Source organism: Poromitra crassiceps (assembly GCF_964638095.1).
Source record: "Poromitra crassiceps genome assembly, chromosome: 8".
NCBI lineage: Eukaryota > Metazoa > Chordata > Actinopteri > Beryciformes > Melamphaidae > Poromitra > Poromitra crassiceps.
The window spans coordinates 49873657-49893442 of NC_139629.1; the positions used below are offsets into that span (position 1 = coordinate 49873657).

The following is a 19786-nucleotide window of genomic DNA, read 5'->3' on the forward strand; positions in this document are numbered from 1 at the left end:
CAATAATATTTTCCGAACCCATATCAGTCAATGCAACCGTGCATACCAACGGCGAAGTTTCGCTGAGCGTTATTGCGGCGTTATTGTGATTTTTCAGAAATTCGCTTCCGTCCACTATCTGTTGCTGTGATTGACAGGTGGGTCAATATTCGCATCGCAATTTGGCGCCGTACGTCCGCATCGCTCTTGATGTGTAACAGCCTTTCACCTTCCTCCTGCTGCTCTTCTTGATGCAGCAGCAGCAGCATCTCTGCTAGCCACTGAGCGTTGACCTACAGCCAGATGAAAGCACTGCCTCTCATCCCTTCTTAACAAGCCTTCTTCCTGTTGGCCACACGAGGCAGCAGAGAGAGAGAGAGAGAGAGAGAGATTGATACTCCTCGCTGCAGCATGTCAGTCGTACATCATGTCTATGCAGTCTCAGCGCTTCTCTTATGCAGACGGGGTCTAACCTCTCCGCAAGCCACTTAGCTTCACAATACACTAACACACACACACACACACACGCAGTCACACACGCACACACACACACACACACACCACCCTCGGGTCCAGTATTGTGCTTGCCCTTTCTCTCTACAAGGTTGTTTCAGTAGCTCCGCCCTCTCCGTTTTTTCATCTCATATCAAGTGCAGGAGTACAGTAGAGACATTATGCATGGCTCCAGACAATACACTATGCATCAATCATGTGTGTGTGTGTGTGTGTGTGTGTGTGTGTGTGTGTGTGTGTGTGTCTGTGTCTGTGTCTGTGTCTGTACTCTATGTGTGTGTGCATGTAGGTGTGTGTGTGTGTGTGTGTGTGTGTGTGTGTGTGTGTGTGCATTTAGGTGTGTGTGTGTGTGTGTGTGTGTGCATGTGTGCGTGCGTGCGTGTGTGTTGCCTCCTCCCCTGAGATTGCTTCATAGTGTTTCTGACCTCGTTATGTGGGGGCAGTGAAGAGGTAAAACAGATGCACTGAACACAACATGATTAACGCGCTGGATTAATGGCGGGGCTGCATCAATTATTCCACAGTATTATTAATGCACTCTGTGAGAGTCATTCTCCTCTCCAGCTCGGGGGCGTGTCTAAAGGGGGCGTGTCTAAAGTGGGCGTGTCCCCAGGAGACAGACAGCCTGTTCAGTCTTTGTGTTTTATTCAGCTTTTCAGCACCTCGTACAGGAAGGATAATGGAACAAAGAGAATCTATTTCATCCGTCCCCGCATCGGCCGCCATCTTCTAGTTTCTTAGACTTCTGGACCAAATGATGTTCTGTCATTAGACTCATATCAGAAGTGTCAATAGATACATTATGCTGTTGTTTTGATGTTACAATACACTCCATGTTGTTTCTTGTGTTTTGACTCTGAAGTGATGTTCCAGTGACTTATTTTTGTTCTTTTCTGAACAGGCAAATCTGGTGGCTGCCTTTGAGCAAAGTCTGTCCCTCATGACAACCCGACTACAGAGTCTGTCATTCAGCCACGAGCAGAAGGTACGCAACACACACACACACACACACACACACACACACACACACACACACACACACACACACACACACACACACACACCTGCCTCCCGGCTGTATGTCACCATGATAGCATCTCTTTAACAGTAAGCTAAGAGCCAGCAGGGTCTGAACCTGAACTAACATGAAGTGAGGTGACTTTGATCAGCCTGAATGTGGGTTAGGGGGCTCAGGCTGCAGCCCCACAGGGCATGTTGGTGTCGGGGTGGAGGTCAGGGGTTCGAGTGGGAAATCCCTTCCCTGAAAGCTAAATGATCCACCTGACCCAGAGTGAAAACAATTAGTAAAGACACACACACACACACACACACACACACACACACACACACACACACACACACACACACACACACACACACACACACACAGAGAGAGAGAGCAGTATAGCTACCTGAGGTTGTGTGCTGGTGAAGCTGACAGAGGAGTAGGTGGGCGAGGCGTTGGATGCTAGTGACAACACAGAGCCATGAACTGAGAGAGAGAAAGAAACAGCAAAGGACACCAATGACAAGAGGAATCATGTGTGTGTGTGTGTGTGTGTGTGTGTTTCTTAACTCACCCAGGTCATGGCAGAGACCAGCGATCTGCACACAAAGGTGTGTGTGTGTGTGTGTGTGTGTGTGTGTGTGTGTGTGTGTGTGTGTGTGTGTGTGTGTGTGTGTGTGTGTGTGTGTGTGTGTGTGTGTGTGTGCGTGCGTGCGTGCGTGCGTGTGTGTGTGTGTGTGTGCGTGTGTGTCTGTGTGTGTGGGGGGGGGGGGTCTGTGTACATCTGAGGAGTCTCTCTGGGCTCTTCATGCCTTGCTGCTCCCAGTAAAAGGCTAGTCTAGACCACTCCAGAAACAGCCTTTGATGTTTGTGCCAGCGCACTGACCTGTGCTGCTCAGCCTGCAGCACACACACATACATACACACACACACACACACACACACACACACACACACACACACACACACACACACACACACACACACACACAGTGCACTGACCCTGCAGCACAGTCACACACACACACACAGTGCACTGACCCTGCAGCACAGTCTCACTTTAGCCTGGAGGAGATGGGCTTAGAGCTTCTACACAATAGACAGCACAGAGATGGCTCTGTTGTTCAAGGCTCTTTGTCCTTTTGAACTGTTCATATGGTGAGAGGGTTCAAGCCCACCTGTAGCAGCAACTGCAACACAGACTATAGTTGAAGAGGTATTATATAGTATAGACTATACTAGTATAGTTTTGTATAGAAGGTGCAATGTCTTAATGTAAACAAAAGACAATATTTGTATAAAGTGGTTTAGGTAGAAACTGAGCTATGCCAACCCAACCATCTGACATTGTTTTGATGGGATTTTAATTGTCTGACAAAGTTATTTTGTACGGGACCCTGACCGCTTGCCAAAATGTTTGTGCAGGACACTGAGCTGCTGGACCTGAGGGAGACCATCGAGGCCCTGAAGACCAAGAACGAGGAAGCCCAGGCTGTCATACACGTAGCCCTAGATACCCCAGACAACATGAGAGGTCAGGAAATCAGGATAATGTCTGTCTGTATGTCTGTCTGTCTATATGTATGTATGTATGTATGCATGTAAAAAGCTTTGCGTGATTCATGTGCTCAGTTCTAGTGCTTAGTCTGGAAGCTCCAGAGTGCAGTTGTCTCCCACTGTGCACTTGTGTTCCTTCAACTTGGTCGCCAGGTCACTACAGACAGTGATGAGATCATAGGTCACTACAGACAGTGATGAGGTCATAAATCAGATTTACCAGGTCACTACAGACAGTGATGAGGTCATAAATCAGATTTACCAGGTCACTACAGACAGTGATGAGGTCATAAATCAGATCTACTTTGACATTTTTCAACCACGCAACATCTGCCTGTGTGTTTTTTTAATCCATCATCTGCAAACACAAACGGGTAAAACAGCTCGCAAAAGGCTATTGACTGATACGAAAAGCGCAGAAAATCGAACCTGTTCCGAAAACTTTAATGATGGACGAAAGTTTCGGAGTTAGCGTGTAAACATGAGTGACACAACATGAGGTCGTATTTATTTTAAAACGTGCGACAATTTCGGACGAAAAATACGGACTTGGTGTGCAAAAGCCAACTAGGCTTTGTTTGTACACACACCAAAACATAATTACAAAAAAATCATAAACTCTTAAGTGTTTATAATTTCAATGATAAGCAATCATGAGCAATAAACGGTATTTGTTAATGTATATTTAAATTATCCGTTTGCAATAAACATGCACGGGCTGACTGGTTGAATGCAAGACACTGCTGACACAGTTACACTCATCCAAAAATAGCACCCTGAGATCTACGTGACCACTGTCATAAATCAACGATGATGTCATGCAGTTCTAGACAGCTCGAGAGGCCTGGTGGCCAGGTCACTACTATAGTGATGTCATATATCACTGATGATGTCATAATGTGGGGGGTATATAGTCTACATTCATCGGTAATTATGTCATCAGTGATGGATGGCATTTAAAAAATCCTCCTGCTGGCATTTAAAAAATCCTCCTGCTAACATTTACAGTGGCATCTTTCTGTAGTTGACCATGCCGAGCACTAATAAGAAGGTTGATAAACCTGAGAAGCTGGACGTCAGTGACAATGTGAAGGTCATAGTGAGATGTCGTCCCCTCAATCAGAAGGAGAGAAAGACGGGCCACAAACAGGCCGTCAGTGTGGACGAGATCCAAGGGACCGTAACTGTCAACAAACTAGAGAATCCCAACGAGCCTCCCAAGACCTTCACCTTTGACGCCGTGTTCGGACCAGACAGCAAACAGCTGGACGTGTACAACCTCACAGCACGCCCCATCGTGGACTCCGTGTTAGCGGGTTACAACGGCACCATCTTTGCCTACGGGCAGACGGGCACGGGGAAGACGTTCACCATGGAGGGTGAGAGGGCAGTGCCAGCACTCAGAGGCATCATCCCCAACTCCTTCGCTCATGTCTTTGGCCACATCGCCAAGGCGGAGGGCGACACCCGCTTTTTGGTCCGTGTATCATACCTGGAGATCTACAACGAGGAAGTGCGAGACTTGCTGAGCAAGGACCAGATGCAGCGGCTCGAGGTGTTCGAAAGGCCCGATGTGGGTATATACATCAAAGACCTTTCCGATTGTGTCGTGAACAACGCCGACGACATGTACAGGATCATGATCCTGGGGCACAAAAACCGTGCCGTCGGCGCCACCAACATGAACGAGCATAGCTCCCGCTCGCACGCCATCTTCACCATCACCGTAGAGTGCAGTGAGAAAGGTGCGGATGGAAAGCGGCCTGTGCACATGGGCAAACTTCACCTGGTCGATCTCGCAGGTTCTGAGAGGCAGGGGAAGAGTGGAGCCGCAGGACAGCGCTTAAAGGAGGCAATCAAGATCAATTCTTCTCTTTTCACACTGGGGAACGTCATCTCCGCCCTCGTGGACGGAAAGGGTACACACGTACCCTACAGGAACTCCAAACTCACCCGTCTGCTGCAGGATTCACTAGGAGGAAACTCCAAGACCTTGATGTGTGCAAACCTAGGCCCAGCAGACTACAACTACGATGAGACCGTCAATACCCTGCGGTATGCCAATCGGGCCAAGAACATTAAGAACAAAGCCCGGATCAACGAGGACCCCAAGGATGCCCTGCTGCACCAGTTTCAGAAGGAGCTTGAGGATCTTAAGAGAAAGCTGGAGGAAGGGGAGGAGATCTCTGACTCGGAGGGCAGTGGATCAGAAGAGATGGACGAAGGTGATGTTGAAGGAGAGGAGGCAGGTGATAGCCGCAGAAGAAGAAGAGGGAAGAAGGTTTCCCCTCACAAGATGGCGGAGATGCAGGCAAAGATTGAGGAGGAAAGGAAAGCCCTGGAGGCCCAGCTGGACATGGAGGAGGGCGAGAGGAACAAGGTGAGGGCAGAGCTGGAGAAGAGGGAGAAGGACCTCCTCAAAGCCCAGCAGGAGCGCAAACTGCTGTTGGATAAGTTTTCTGCCCTAGAGAAGAAGGTGATTGTGGGTGGGGTGGACCTCCTGGCCAAGGCTAAGGAGCAAGAGAAGCTCTTGCAGGAGTCCAACAATGAATTGGAAGAACGCCGCGGGAGGGCCGAGCAGCTCCGCAAAGAGCTGGAGGAGAAAGAGCAAGAACATCTGGACATTGGGGAGAAATACACTAGCCTTCAGGAGGAGGCCCATGGAAAGACCAAGAAGCTAGAGAAAGGTGGGGCCATGCTGATCGCTTACAAATCACAAATGGCTGAAGAGCAGCTAAAGCATCAGCAGGAGATCGAGGGCCTCCGGGAGAACGTCCGCCAGCTGAGACGAGAGCTGCCGCTCCAAAAGCTCATCATAGACAACTTCATTCCCCAGGAGTATCAGGAGATGATCAGGAACTATGCGCACTGGGATGAATATATTGGAGAATGGCAACTGAAACGTGTGGCATACACTGGCAACAATATTAGAAAACCGACCCCCGCACCGGTCAAGAAAGAAAAAGATCCATTTGAGGTGGACCTGTCCCATGTGTACCGGGAATACACAGAGGAGAGCATGCAGCAGTCACTGATGAAACTAGAGAGGCCTAGAACTCTTTCCTCTGCGTTGCTCTCTTCTCGAAGCAGCAAGAGTGGCCGACCCAAGGCTGGTGGAAGAACGGCGTGACATGTACCTGCAAAGGTATGCAGGACTAAAGGTATGCAGGACTAAAAGGTATGCAGGACTAAAGGTATGCAGGACTAAAGGTATGCAGGACTAAAGGTACTGTAGGCAGGACTAAAGGCTCAATTGCGCTCAATGTTAAATGCAGATACGCATACGGACGGAGCTTTTTGTCCATACTGTGCATTCATTTTGTCCATAATTCTGCACGTTTCCTGAAAAGCTTATGGATACAGTCATTAGTCGAATCTGAAGATTTTATTATGGAAAATTATTTAAAAGATGTAGTTATACTTCCTTGTTTGTGCCTTAGAGGAGTCATTAGTCAAATCTGAAGATTTTATTATTGAAAATGATTTAAAAGATGTAGTTATACTTCCTTGTTTGTGCCTTAGAGGAGTCATTAGTCGAATCTGAAGATTTTATTATTGTAAATTATTTAAAAGATGTAGTTATACGTCCTTGTTTGTGCCTTAGAAGAGTCATTAGTCGAGTCTGAAGATTTTATTATTGAAAATTATTTAAACGATTATGTAGTTACTTCCTTGTTTGCCATGAGGCACATGCGCAGTCATCAGTACAGCGCATGCACACAGCGCATGCGCCTCATGGCAAACGAGGAAGTGACTTCCTTTATACTCTGTTAGTTTGGTTATTCTTTGTTCATTCTCGGTGTGGTGGATTTACTACGAAAATGACCATTGCGTGTTGAGTACACGAGTCACAACATGTGTATTACGTGTTTCTGGCACTGTTGGAATGTGTATTCTGGGCGACTGAACGGGAGCAGGCAGCTGTTCCTTACACTGCCACTGTAGCGCTAAGCTAAGTAGCAGTGAGAGCTCTACCGCTGTTTGTACTGCACGCAGTGAACATAAAAGCATCTACATTCTACTTTTGATATTGGCAATATAACAAATCGCCTAAACTCTCAAAATGTTGGCATATCCCTTTAATGGTACACGCTCTACCAGGCGAGCCACTGGGACACGCCCCCTGTTATTGTGTTTTTAATTGTCCTACAATACCCAGCAGGTCACATGACTGTCCGTGCTGTGATAGTGTGTATAATGGAGAGCCCGCCACCTGCAGGCTGTTGGAGGCGGTGGGAGAGACAGAGAGACCTAAGTGGAATAGATTGTGTTTCATCTCCACATGGATGACAGACAGGCTGTGTGTGAATGTGTGTGTTCGTGTGAGAAAGAGAGAGATGTTCACCCTCAGGCGGTTACGCACAGCGCTGCTGCTGACAACGGCAGCTCGTTTAATCAAAAAAGGCGTGAGGCTTCCTGCAGTTGGGTCGGATCGAGGTCGGATTCTCACCACCGATGAACCGTACCAGAGTTTGGAACCGCACCGAGACCACCTCTTTCAACAGGTCTCGGTCCGGTTGTTTGGTGCGCACCTGAGTGTGATTGCTGCATTCACACCTGCCCAAACGAACCGCACCAAGGAGGGAAATTAATTCTAGTTCTAGTAGGTCACGGCTCGTCCTGGTGGCCAGGTCACCACTATAGTGATGTCATATAGCATTGATGATCTCATAATGTGGGGGGTGTATATATTCTAAATTTAGAGTAATTGGTGATGATATCATCAGTGATGTCACTCGAGCAATAGTGATATCATCGGTGAGGATGCGAGCTAAAAACTGAAGGGAAGCCACACAATTATTAGCCTCTCTCTTGTTTTCAAAGTATTCAAAGCAGCACTATTTGATTGGCTGATTCTACTGGTGACATTCAAAATATCACAGTAGCTGAGGACCAAGACATGCCCAGGTAAGATCTCCACAGAATGTCCAGGGAAGCATCTGTTCTTAACCTGACGCGCCAGATGGTTTGTCACACAGAACCATCCCATGGGCTCACACCTAAATCCTTCCTGAAGCTGCCTCGATGCTGATTGGTCCCCGCCCACTGCTGGGACGGATTCAAACACACATCTGGCTGCGTAGCAAGATGGATTTCTCACGTGATCGTGATCTCGCAAATCCAGCTTCCTCCCAAGATTCTCTGTTTCTACTGTTGACATTCAAAATAATGTGTCACAGTATATAGCTGAGGACTGCCTACAAACAAGAGGGTTGCAGGTTCAAGACCCCGTGTTATCTCGGGCTTGGTCAGGCACAATTGGCCGTGTCTGCGACTGGGAAGCCAGACTAAGTGTATGTGACCTGTGGCTGTCAGGTGAAAAGAAGAGCATGTGCTAGTCTACAACTCTCCAGATCAATAATGGGTCAGGTACAATTGGGGAGAGGCGGGTTAGCTGAAGCAGCAGCTGAAGACTACAGGTCCAGGTATAACCAGGGAATCTCCAGGGAAGCATCCACTATCTCGCCCTGGCTCTCAGGTTCCATTCCCAACCCCCCTTGAGCCGACTGAAGCCATGGCACTCTGGTGTTCCAGCCCTCAGAACCGCTATCCACATAATCAAGAGGTCCTGGATAGAAAAACTCCTCCATGCAGGCCTCCATGACGCCTGAGTGCCATGAAAGTGGCGTTGGAACCTCAAAGGTCTCGCCACGTTTCGAGGACCTTGCTGCTTCTCCTGCAACTGGAGTGGTACGCCCCAGGCTGTTGAACCTGGCTGCTTCTCCTGCAACTGGAGTGGTATGCCCCAGGCTGTTGAACCTGGCTGCTTCTCCTGCAACTGGAGTGGTACGCCCCAGGCTGTTGAACCTGGCTGCTTCTCCTGCAACTGGAGTGGTACGCCCCAGGCTGTTGGGTAGAACTGAGGTGTGAAGCGCTGGCACTGTGGTGTCCCGGCCATCAAAATCACTTTCCTCATGACTGAGAGGTCTTGGAGAGAGAAACTCATCCAAGGCTGTGTCCACAAAGCTTTGATGGGACCCCGCTTGCTTTGTTTGTCCGGGGCCAAGACGACCCTGGAAGGTCTCATCACAAAGTTTGGAGAACCTTGATGGTTCTTCTTCTTCTGCAACTGGAGTGGTGAGAATAAGTGAGCCTGACTGAGGGGGTGCAGCGACATCACAGACCTCGAACTGAGTGCTCAACCCCCCGTTGCCTCTCAGGGCTTCTGGAGATTTCAACATACCATTTCTTTTCTGTTTTCTTCCTACGGTATTTTTTCCCGGAGAACACATTGCGAAAATTGTTTGACAGGTAAGCGATTGGACTGTAAATGACACTACTATAGCGATGTCATAATATCACCGATGATGATGTCATAAATCACTGATGATGTCGCAGACGGTGATGAGGTCATAACTCATCAATGATGCCAATTTTAATTCATACCTACACTAAGCTCTCGGCGAGCAGTTTTTGGAGCTCAGTGACAAACCTCCTCCTGATCAGAGGCAAATCACGTTGGCTCGGCGCTCGGGGAGCTCCTCCCCCCAGTACCCGCCGATGAGTCACAGAGGTCCGACGGATATCTAGCCTGCTTGATATGGTCGTGTCGGGAGAGAAGAGCGTAGTGAGGCAGACACGGCCAGCGTGATGTGTGCTGTCTGCAGCACGCTACAAACAGACAAGTGGTCTGACTTGAGGAGGTCGTTCTCCGGGATTGGTACAAACTGTCCCACAACCAAAAATCAAATGTAAAAAGCATTAAGTAGCTATGCAAATCGTTTACTAAAATCATTATCCATTGGAAACCCAAATAATATTTGAGATAGCCGTAAACTTGATAACTCCGACTTAATAAATCTAACATTGAACCAATTTTGGAGAATGACCCATCGATGTGCGAGCGTGTGTTTAGAAAGAATAAAGCCGGTGTGAGACTGCGTTTGCGGACTTGTGCGGGATTCTCCTGGTGGAATATCTTGTAATGCGTGATCGATCGATTGATCCCCTGTCTCAGCTCAGTCATATAGTGTGAAAACCAAAATGACTCAAAGACTCCTGGTTACAAGATAGAGCGTTGTATAAGTGTGAAAGGAACAGAGACTGACGACTCACGAGCATCTTGTAGTCTGTACGTGCTATCAGCCCACATAAGGATCCAGCTCCGTGTCTACGCCAGCCCGGCTGGTCGTGCTGTCGGCCATTCCAGCTGGCAAAGAGGGGGGCAACCTTAGCGCTTCTATCCATCTCTATATCAGAGGTTCTCAAATATTTTACCCCTCATTCTGATTTGTGATTTTGGGCTCAGCTTAATTGTTTCCACGGTAACGTGCTTGACTTTTAAATTGATAGGTTTGTTAGATTAGAATGTAATCCATGAGCCATTTTAGATTTAAAGCATAAAATATTTTCGTTGAACTATGAAGCTTTTGCAACAACAACAAAAAGGGTTTTATTTTTATTTTCCTGAAAACCTTTCCCCCTGGCAAAGTGCCACAGACCCCTGGGGGTCCCCGGACCCCCATTTGACAACCATTGATCTCTATATCTATCTATCTATCTATCTATGTATCTCCCTATCTATTATCATTGAGTGTTTGTTGTATTCCAGACATGCGTATTCGACGTCAGAACTCGTGCGAGAGCATCTCCAGTCTGAACAGCCTGACCAGTCTCTCCAGTGTCGGCAGCTTGAAGGACCAGGAGGCCAAGAAGAAAAAGAAAAAGAGTTGGGTGAGTGAATTCACACCTGCATGTAAGGCACACACAGACATGCAGGCATCATCAGTATGTACTGTACGTGTGTAACCTGGCTTTGTATCTGCTCAGTTCATTCTCCTCTGTGATCATGACTTGACAGTGTGTGTGAACCCCAATGAGAAAGTGTGACCAGTCTTGTCGTCCTCTTTGTTGTGTCATTGTGTTGTTTTAGGTCTGTGAGGTGAGTAGTCATGTGTCTCTGTAGAGCCTCTATCATTTTCTGTCATGTAGCATGATGGACCATCTAAAACTCCAACACAATCTTCCAAGACCTTCCCCCCCTCATCTCTGCTGATTGACATCCTAGACTGCTGATTGGCTGTCTAATCTGTGATTATGTAATGATTCATTTGATTGGATGGCTGTAATTCAGTAACAGTTGCAATCAGCAGACATGCTGCTGATCCATAACGACCGGAGTCCACAGCTTAATAATGACATCATAGCTTCATTTCATGTTGTTTTCAATCATACTTTCTCAGTTACACCACTGTTACTCTACTTTTGGATGGATTGCTGGATGGATGGATGGTATTGTGATGATACACAAATTGAACTTTGACCTATCTACAGATGACTGACGTGTCAAATTAACAATTCTAACAACATTTTTTTTTTGTTTTTTTTTACCTTCTCGATTATAAATGTAGTTCCTTTTGAGTAGCCTATCGGTTCCATCCTCTGTCTGTCTCTCTCCCCTGCCTGTTTCTATGTAGCTGAGAAGCTCCTTCAACAAGGCGTTCAGCATCAAGAAAGGTTCCAAGACCTACTCGGACATTGAGGAGATCGCCACCCCAGACTCCTCGGCTCCCAACTCCCCAAAGATGCTGCACGAAGGGGTAGAAGGAGGAGAGGACGAGCCTCCATCCCTCAAAACATCAACCTCTGCCACGTCGTCCGTGTGAGTAGTACCAAAACGCCTCGTCTCTTTACGCCGGGTTAGCCAAATGGAAACTCAATCACCTCTTAGCTCATTACTGAGGCGCTTGTTTAGCCTTCTGCTATCGTGCTAATTCTGTTCAACCTATTAGGGTTCAGCTGTTACTCTTGTACTGCCTGTTAACCTATTAGCATGTCTGTTAAAAGGTAGGTAAAAGTGTCTTGGTGTGTTGAGAAGCTCATGATTTTGTGTGGGTGGCTGACTGGCTCTGATGAGTATGTCCTGTTCTATCCAGGATCATGGAGAGCACAGAAGAGACAGAGAATGATGAGAAGGTGGTGACGGAGTTACGCTCTGAACTCTGGGAAAAAGAGAGGAAGTTGACAGACATCCGACTGGAGGCCTTAAGCTCCGCCCATCAGCTGGAGCAGCTCCGAGAAGCCATGAACAGCATGCAGGTGTGTGCATGAGCACGTTCGTTAAAAAGTGAATTACATCCGTGCGTGTGTGTGTGGAATGTGACTGCTGCACGCGTGCGGTTATTGATTTTGAATTTAATTGTGAGTTTTCACCCTCTCCCTGTGTGGCCTAGTCAACGGTGGAGAACCTGAAGGCAGAGAACGACCAGTTAAAAACAGGAGGTCCCGAGTCCGACGGTAGCTCCGGTCCCACCACTTCCACCTCCCAGCCCTCCGGATTGGCCTCTCTCCTGGGGCCCTCGCCGAGGCAGCCAATCAGCATGTCCCTCACTAAGTCCTTCAGCCTCAGCCTGAATGATTGTAAAGATGCAGGTGAGAGAGATGCTCGTAAACATAACAGTATTTGACCTACACATTATAGCACGCATGGAAACGCAAACTCCCTCTTTGTAATGGCCTCTGCTCCTCCTTCTGACCCTCTCTCATAAGACGTGTCTCCAGTGGACATGCTTAGTGTGTCTTCTCAGCGGGAGGAGGTGTGTGCACAAGTACTGGTACGCATTGGAGACCAGCCTGAGGTAAACGTGGAACACCTTTAATAGCTACAATATCAAATAATAATAATAATAATAATAGCAGCGTTTAATAGATATTATGTGTTGCATGTTGGTCATCATCTCTCTCTCTCTTTCTGCATAGGGGTGTAAGCAGCAGCAGGACTACTACTTAGGCTCCGTGCTGGTCAATGGGAGGACTGACTGGGCCTCTCTGGACTCACTCATAGCGAAGACCTTCAGAGTAAGTCACCGCTTGTCCTTATTTCACTTCCAAGACCTTTAGTAGTTGTAGAGATGGTATGGCCTGAGACTCAAAAGGATTCAAATTTATGGATTTTGTTGAATTTATTTCTTCTGTGTGACTGTCTCTGTTTTTGCTCAGGACTACATCACTCAAGTGGACCCAACAGCCAGCTTGGGTCTGTCCTGTGATTCGCTGCACAGCTACCAGCTGACCCAGGGAGGGCGGAGGGTGATCGGAGGGGACAAGCCCCAAGCCTCGCCTTCTCGTTGTTTCGGCCGAGGTTCAGACCGCATTTTCGTCACCTTGAAAGGTCGGTGTCCTTCCCTGAGAGCAGAAACGGAGCTAGAAAAACACTAGTGCAGAGGTTCACCATAAACATGAAGTAGAACTTAATGAAGTTTAAGTGTGCAAGTGTTTCTACTTGGAAGTGTTCCATATAACTTGGTCTATAAATCCACTTGTATCTCTATTTCCTCCCTGCCCCCTGTCTCTGCCACTCCCTATAGGTCTGAGAGAGAAATGTGTAGACTCCCTGGTGTTTGAGACGATGATTCCCAAGCCCATGATGCAGCACTACATCAGCCTGCTGTTGAAGCACAGGCGTCTGGTTCTGTCAGGGCCCAGTGGGACCGGGAAGTCCTACCTGGCCCAGCGTCTGGCACAGTACCTCCTGCAGCGCAGCCGGCCCGACTCGCCTGAGGCTGAGCAAGAGTCCTCACTCCCGGGTCACTGTACTGCCGTCACCTTCAACATGCATCGTCAGTCACCAAAGGTAATGGATTCAGTATCGTCGTGACTGTTTGGACAACCAGTTATTTTGAAGTCTTTTAAATTTAGTCTATTTTTCACAAACAAATACACGTGTTTTTTTTTTATACACACAGAAAATTATATAAAGCCATCTATTTCACAGGATTTGCAGTTGTATCTTTCCAACCTGGCAAATCAGATTGACAGAGAGAGTGGCGCAGAGTTGCCATTGGTTGTCGTCCTAGATGACATTAGTGACACAACAGCCACCACTGAGCTAGTCAATGGAGCGCTGACCTGCAAGTATCACAAATGGTGAGTCACCTCCTCCAGAAGATACTTCTCCAAAGAGTCAAGTCAAGATTCACTTCATGATGATTCAAACATCATTCCATCTGTGTTGTCGTTTCAGTCCTTACATCGTTGGAACGACCAATCAGCCTGTGAAGATGACATCTAATCATGGACTGCACCTTAGCTTCAGGTAACCAGAGTCTGACTCATTTCACAGGATCTTCTCTGCTAATGTGACACATTATCAAATACAAAGCCAAGCCCTCACATACAGTAAAAACCTCTCTTATAATGGCCATTCTATGTGTGCACCCGCAGAATGGTGACGTTCTCCAACAACGTGGAACCAGCCAATGGGTTCCTAGTGAGGTACCTGCATCGTAAAGCTGTGGAGGCCCAGCAGGCGGAGGAGAAGGACACAGCCGCGCGCCAAGCTCTCCTCAGTGTCCTGGACTGGGTCCCTCAGCTTTGGTACCATCTCCACACCTTCCTGGAGAAACACAGCACTTCAGACTTCCTCATAGGTGAGATAGGGGACAAGAATGGGCAAGGAGGGTTTGCTGAAGTCGAGATTTTGAACAGGAAATAGACCTCAGATTGTAGGACCTAGAATATTTGCATAATGGTCCAGGAAGTGGAGCAGAATATGTAAGAGAGCGCTCATTAGAATCAGGAGTTTAAAGGCAATGTCGCGTCTCCCAGGTCCCTGCTTCTTCCTGTCGTGCCCGGTGACAGTGGCAGAGTTCAGGCCGTGGTTCATCGACCTGTGGAACCACTCCATCATACCATACCTCCAGGAGGGAGCCAAGGATGGCATCAAGGTGAACACACACTCACAAAGTGGGAGAGGGTCTCCTCCAGTGAGGAGTGGGACAAAACCAATTCATGTTGAAGGGATCCTACCAAGATCAATTGTATTTCAATTTGCTTTTTGGTATATTTTTTAGTTATTTTATTTCTAGTTTTGGTCTTTTTCGCTCTGTCATATTGTTGTAGTGTCTGTTAAGTGGATAAAAATAAATAAATAAAGAACACACACTCACAGACTAATTTCCATACTGTAACATCAGCTATAACGAGAAGTTCATGTCCTCATCTCCTCATGCACTGTTGTGCTATGGGCTTCGGTGTGTTTACTGAAGTATTCTTCGGTCTGTTCCCACAGGTGCACGGGCATAAGGCAGTGTGGGAGGACCCAGTGGAGTGGGTGAGAGGGACCCTCCCTTGGCCCAACGCCCAGCAAGACCAGTCCAAGCTCTTTCACCTACCTCCCCCCAGCACTGGTCCACCCAGTGACGAGAAGAAGCCCCCCAAAGATACACCTCCACCCAGCACACTGGAGTCCGACCCACTGGTGAGAATGAAAAAGTCTTCTGTTGAGGGTGTTGTAGGTACAGTATATGCGTATGGTTTTAACTGTAGGTGAACTGAAAATGCATGTTACAAGATGTGTTTCAACTAATCCTAACAGCCCGAACACACCATACGCCGAAGCTATGCTGAAGCTACGCAGCGCGGAGGCAGTTTCATTCCAGTGTCCTTGTTAACAGGCGAGAGACCGATCACACTGGCCGCACGCCACGCTGAAGCTACGCTGCACGTGTACTGCAGCGATAGTTTCGGCTTCTGTTCTATTTTTTGTATCTGCACCCGAGCAGCCAGGCATGAAGTCAATGCAAGCTGTGAGGGGGGGACAGGGCTGCGCCGGGCAAAACAGATCGAGGCGTGGATAAAACACAGTGCTTCTGGTGAATGGCAAGGCTCCTGCTCGAAGCTTCTGTGAAGCGAATGCTTCAGTGCTGCGTCTGAGATGCCTACGGTGTGAACCAGGGCTAACCCTACGGTGTGAACCAGGGCTAACCCTACGGTGTGAACCAGGGCTAACCCTACGGTGTGAACCAGGGCTAACCCTACGGTGTGAACCAGGGCTAACCCTGCAACAAAAGGTTTCAGTGGGACATCTGTAGTTTAACACTGTGCCTCTGTCTCCCCCTGCTGCCCAGATGGCCATGCTGCTGAAGCTCCAGGAGTCAGCCAACTACATCGAGTCTCCAGAACGGGAAGGCAGTCTGGATCCCAGTCTCCAGGCTACACTCTGAGGAGAACATGTGCCAGAGCCTAGCCTAGCCTAGCCTAGCGTGGCTACTGGCCCTCAGTCAAGCCATGGAACTATGGACTCTTTATTATGGCTAGCAGTGTGAAACCTAGGGTGCAATCCCAATGAGACTTCAACGACTCAATCATGAGCTTAGCGGTGTGCTCAGTGAGCAGTTACAAAACTAAATGGTGAACATAAAGTACCGACAAAGAGAGTGATTATGGACAAAGGATATGGTCTACCCTACTATTAGAACATTGGAAAAACTATGAAACTGCTTTCTGAGGAAAAGCTGCGGTGATCATTTCAGGGAAAAGATAATATTTGTCTTTTTTCTGCCCTCAGTTTGGTCTGGATGGATCGTTATTGAATCTGCAAGTGCATGGTAACCAGAATAGTATGATGCAAATTTTTACCCTATTGATCAAGACCCACTCTTTTTATTTATTTGTTTCCAATATCGGTGCTGACTGGATTTCTTTTCAAAGCATGTGCTTCATTTGACAAATCAATTCACCTCGGATGTAACTGTTACATCATCTGAATTCCCCAGAAGTACGTCCATCACTAGATAACAGCCAAAAATGCACTTTATTTTGTACTTGTCACAATTGGATTTTAGGTGGCTGTGTCAGTGACTGTGTATCAAGGGGGGGACTATCAGATTGGCATAATCATGCAGTTCACTAGTAAATCCACTAGGTGGCAGTGTTTACTGATCCCTGACTCAGTGCTATCTCACTTCTCAAAGGTGCTTGGTGGAATACAACACATAGTCACATGACTATGAAAATGGCCTTGATTTTCTGTTTCTTTTTCAGCCATTATGTCATTCAGTAATCAGTAATATTTATCAAATGCATCAGATATCAGAACTGTGAATTTGCAAGTAGCTGTAAGAGTGACACGCATGGGTGAATAATGTTTTAGGGTCAATCGATAAAGAAAACACCATCAGTCATTCAGGAAGGTTAGTTATAATATACTGATACCCATAACCACAGATGTGCCGACTCCACAAAACTGCCTGTCACTTTTGGCACCAAACATTCCCTCGTGATCCAGCTGTGGACAGTGTTACCCAGTGTTACCTGTCACAACATCATTGTAAACACACAGGGCAAAAATCTAGTCTAAAGTCTTGTCAACACAGCCAACGATTTCTGGCTATGCTTGCTTATATTCTGTACGTAGATATCGGTTTAAAAAAAACATGCAAAATCCTCTTGTGACAGATCAGGAGGATACAGCTTTGAAATTTTGTTTTTTTTGTAGGATTTTATACGGAGTCGCACTGACTGATCACCTGTATACAGTAACTATCACCCTTACCTAACATGACATCGAGTCCGTTAGACAGCGGCAGTATGGAGGCGTTGTACATCATCAGTCGCCACTTTTCTTCCCATGATCTCTCATTCATCAGCCCACATGGTGTAGTGCAGAACACCAGTGACCAAACTGCCATTCAAGTGAGTGGAGCCTGTGCAACAATAAGCATTCTCCTACTTCACTGTATTGGCTATTTATAACTTTGAGGAATAACATTACTTTTTCATTTTCTTTTTTTAGCTGCGGCCAGCAGCTCTACAAGTCACTCTGTTGGTTGGTTGGTCCACAAAAAGTGCATTTCGGAAATTCGTACATCTGGTCGCAGCTATTGTGAATCTGCGCTTTTTTTTTTCAACCTGTAGAAATTAGTTTCTATATATCATTTTTAGGAGAGAGTCTAACTTCTAAAAAGGATATGAGGAAACTAATTGAGTTAGACAGTGTCAGCTGCTGTACACAGAGCTGGAGGTCAGAATGGTAGCATCTCATTTACAAGTGGCTTCCTCCCATTGTTGTCCTTCATCACATAAAGAGTACTCGATTACACAGAATATTTATTGCTTACATCTTGAATGTTCTTGTGGTGTTAATGAAGGAAGAAGGCATGGAAAGGACCTGTAAGGAGAGGAAGCTACGCTAGGTAATCGAGATGCCCTCTAACCTCTCGGCTCTGTGCCCCTCGACCCTGAAGTACCTCAGACTACCATATTCTGTTTCCCATGTCCCTCCACCTTCAAAGTAGAGACATGCTGCCTCAGACTAGCTGTGCCTGAAACGCTATTTGGCCTGGAGCTGCTGCTTGAAACGACCACGCGGAGGCCTGGATTTTAGAGGGAGATATCGTACATCACTTCCTCTCTAACCTACTCTGATGTCACTTTAATGCCCACATTCAAAGAAACGTGCTGGGTAGAGAGAGTGGGCAGCCATTTTGACCTCTGGCTGGTCGTCATGGTGATGGACTGAAGATGATGTGTGTGTGTGTGTATCAGTTTCTGTGTGCATTCTGCAATAGAATAGATTGTGGGTCATGATTGGGCTGCTTACTGTACGTGTGTGATTTGACACCATTCAACACATTACAGCGTGTTACGAATATACGTGTGAAATAGCCTACTTAGTAATCTTTGAGGAGTCGCCTGAGAGTGTAAGCAGTGTGACGAGCTGCAGTGGACGTTACCTGGAGATGTAATGTCGATGCATGTAACCCTGAAGTGTTCCCAAAGTTATGTTCCATTGGACCTACCATGCTTACCTTATCAAGTGGATCGGGGGGGGGGGGATTTTTAATAACTGGATATCTTCTTTCCATGTTGTTTTTTAAGAGCAGATATTTGTTTTTCTTATGCAATTATTTGTAAAGGTTTCTTTCTCTTTTGTACAGGACATCACTATTGTAAACACTGTAAATAGTCTGCGTGTCTGCGACAACAATCACTAAAGTATAGAGATCTAAGAGAAGGCATGGCCCCCCTGGCTGTATGCAGAAAATGGGCGTCCTTGGTGGTCTATTGTCTTCCTCCAGTGGGAAGGAGCACTTGGCTTGAGTTGATGGGGGGGAGGGTAATAATGGATGTATGGCATGTCTCTATAACCACAACAAATCCCATATGTCTAACATTGCTCTATGGACACTCAATAAAGTCATGCCATTCTTCTCATCAGTCTGTATCTTGGAAGTCTCCACTGTTTTTTTTTACGGTTTGCCTATCATTTATTTATCTTATCCACTGGAGGGCGCCAAACCTATATCGATTATTGGTGTGTATAGCTCATAGGTAATAGCTACCATTCTCTGTGTAGTAAGTGTAGTTAGTAGGTGTAATAAACCCTTCTAGTGTTTATTCTTTGTTGAAATTACCTATTGTCCACACAGGTATGGTTGTTCAGTATGAGCTTTACTTCAGCGTTGTTGTTCATTCACATGTCATGTCTGATCTGACGTTCTAGTCTACGGCAGTTCCCATAATGCCTTGCGGCGCTGTCGTAACCCCGCATCACTGTCGTAACTCAGCATCTCATTACAGTAGGCCTATTCATTGTTTCTGTCCAAAGATGTTCTGCACTTCTGCGTAAAATGGATATGTTTACGTAGCCTATAGACAGTTTTAACTTGACAACAATAACAACCGTCACAACCCACCTGAATATCCGGTTTACTTCCTGTAGGCTATACATAGCTGAGCGCACTGCGCAGGCTGATATTCGGCTCATATTAAATGTTAACGTTAGGCCGTGTCTCCGACAGACACATTAACAAGGTAGCCTATTTCGGTCTTTATGTCTTGTAGTAGTTAGTAGTAGTTGTTGTTGTTGTTGTTGTTGATAGTTGCCATAACAACCACCCCTGTCGGAAAGACGTGCACACGCTGGGTAGGAAGCGTTGTTGTCCCGGAGGCGATTCTTTTTTTGGATGATGGCGAAGGCATAACCCGCCCCTCTCTGCCTCTGATTGG

General features: G+C 46.9%; 1 protein-coding gene and 1 pseudogene across 2 annotated transcripts in view; both read left to right on the forward strand.

Moving 5' to 3' along the window:
- Window positions 1–18957, forward strand: part of LOC310780781 (neuron navigator 1-like) — a gene marked incomplete at its 5' end in the record, with an annotated part of 165525 nt that extends 146568 nt beyond the window's left edge. Inside the window, 16 exon segments of the mRNA XM_083641285.1 lie at window positions 1394–1477; window positions 2924–3032; window positions 10608–10729; window positions 11473–11657; window positions 11932–12094; window positions 12229–12427; window positions 12545–12633; window positions 12755–12853; window positions 12995–13166; window positions 13363–13628; window positions 13770–13921; window positions 14019–14090; window positions 14219–14424; window positions 14603–14721; window positions 15066–15254; window positions 15904–18957. Of these exon segments, the coding sequence (XP_083497411.1) occupies window positions 1394–1477; window positions 2924–3032; window positions 10608–10729; window positions 11473–11657; window positions 11932–12094; window positions 12229–12427; window positions 12545–12633; window positions 12755–12853; window positions 12995–13166; window positions 13363–13628; window positions 13770–13921; window positions 14019–14090; window positions 14219–14424; window positions 14603–14721; window positions 15066–15254; window positions 15904–15999 (2322 nt within the window). The 3' untranslated portion in view covers window positions 16000–18957.
- LOC310781606 (kinesin-like protein KIF3A pseudogene) lies at window positions 4086–6185 on the forward strand (annotated as a pseudogene). Its single transcript has one exon. The product of its transcript is annotated as a kinesin-like protein KIF3A pseudogene (transcript).
- Window positions 18958–19786: the final 829 nt, after the last annotated feature.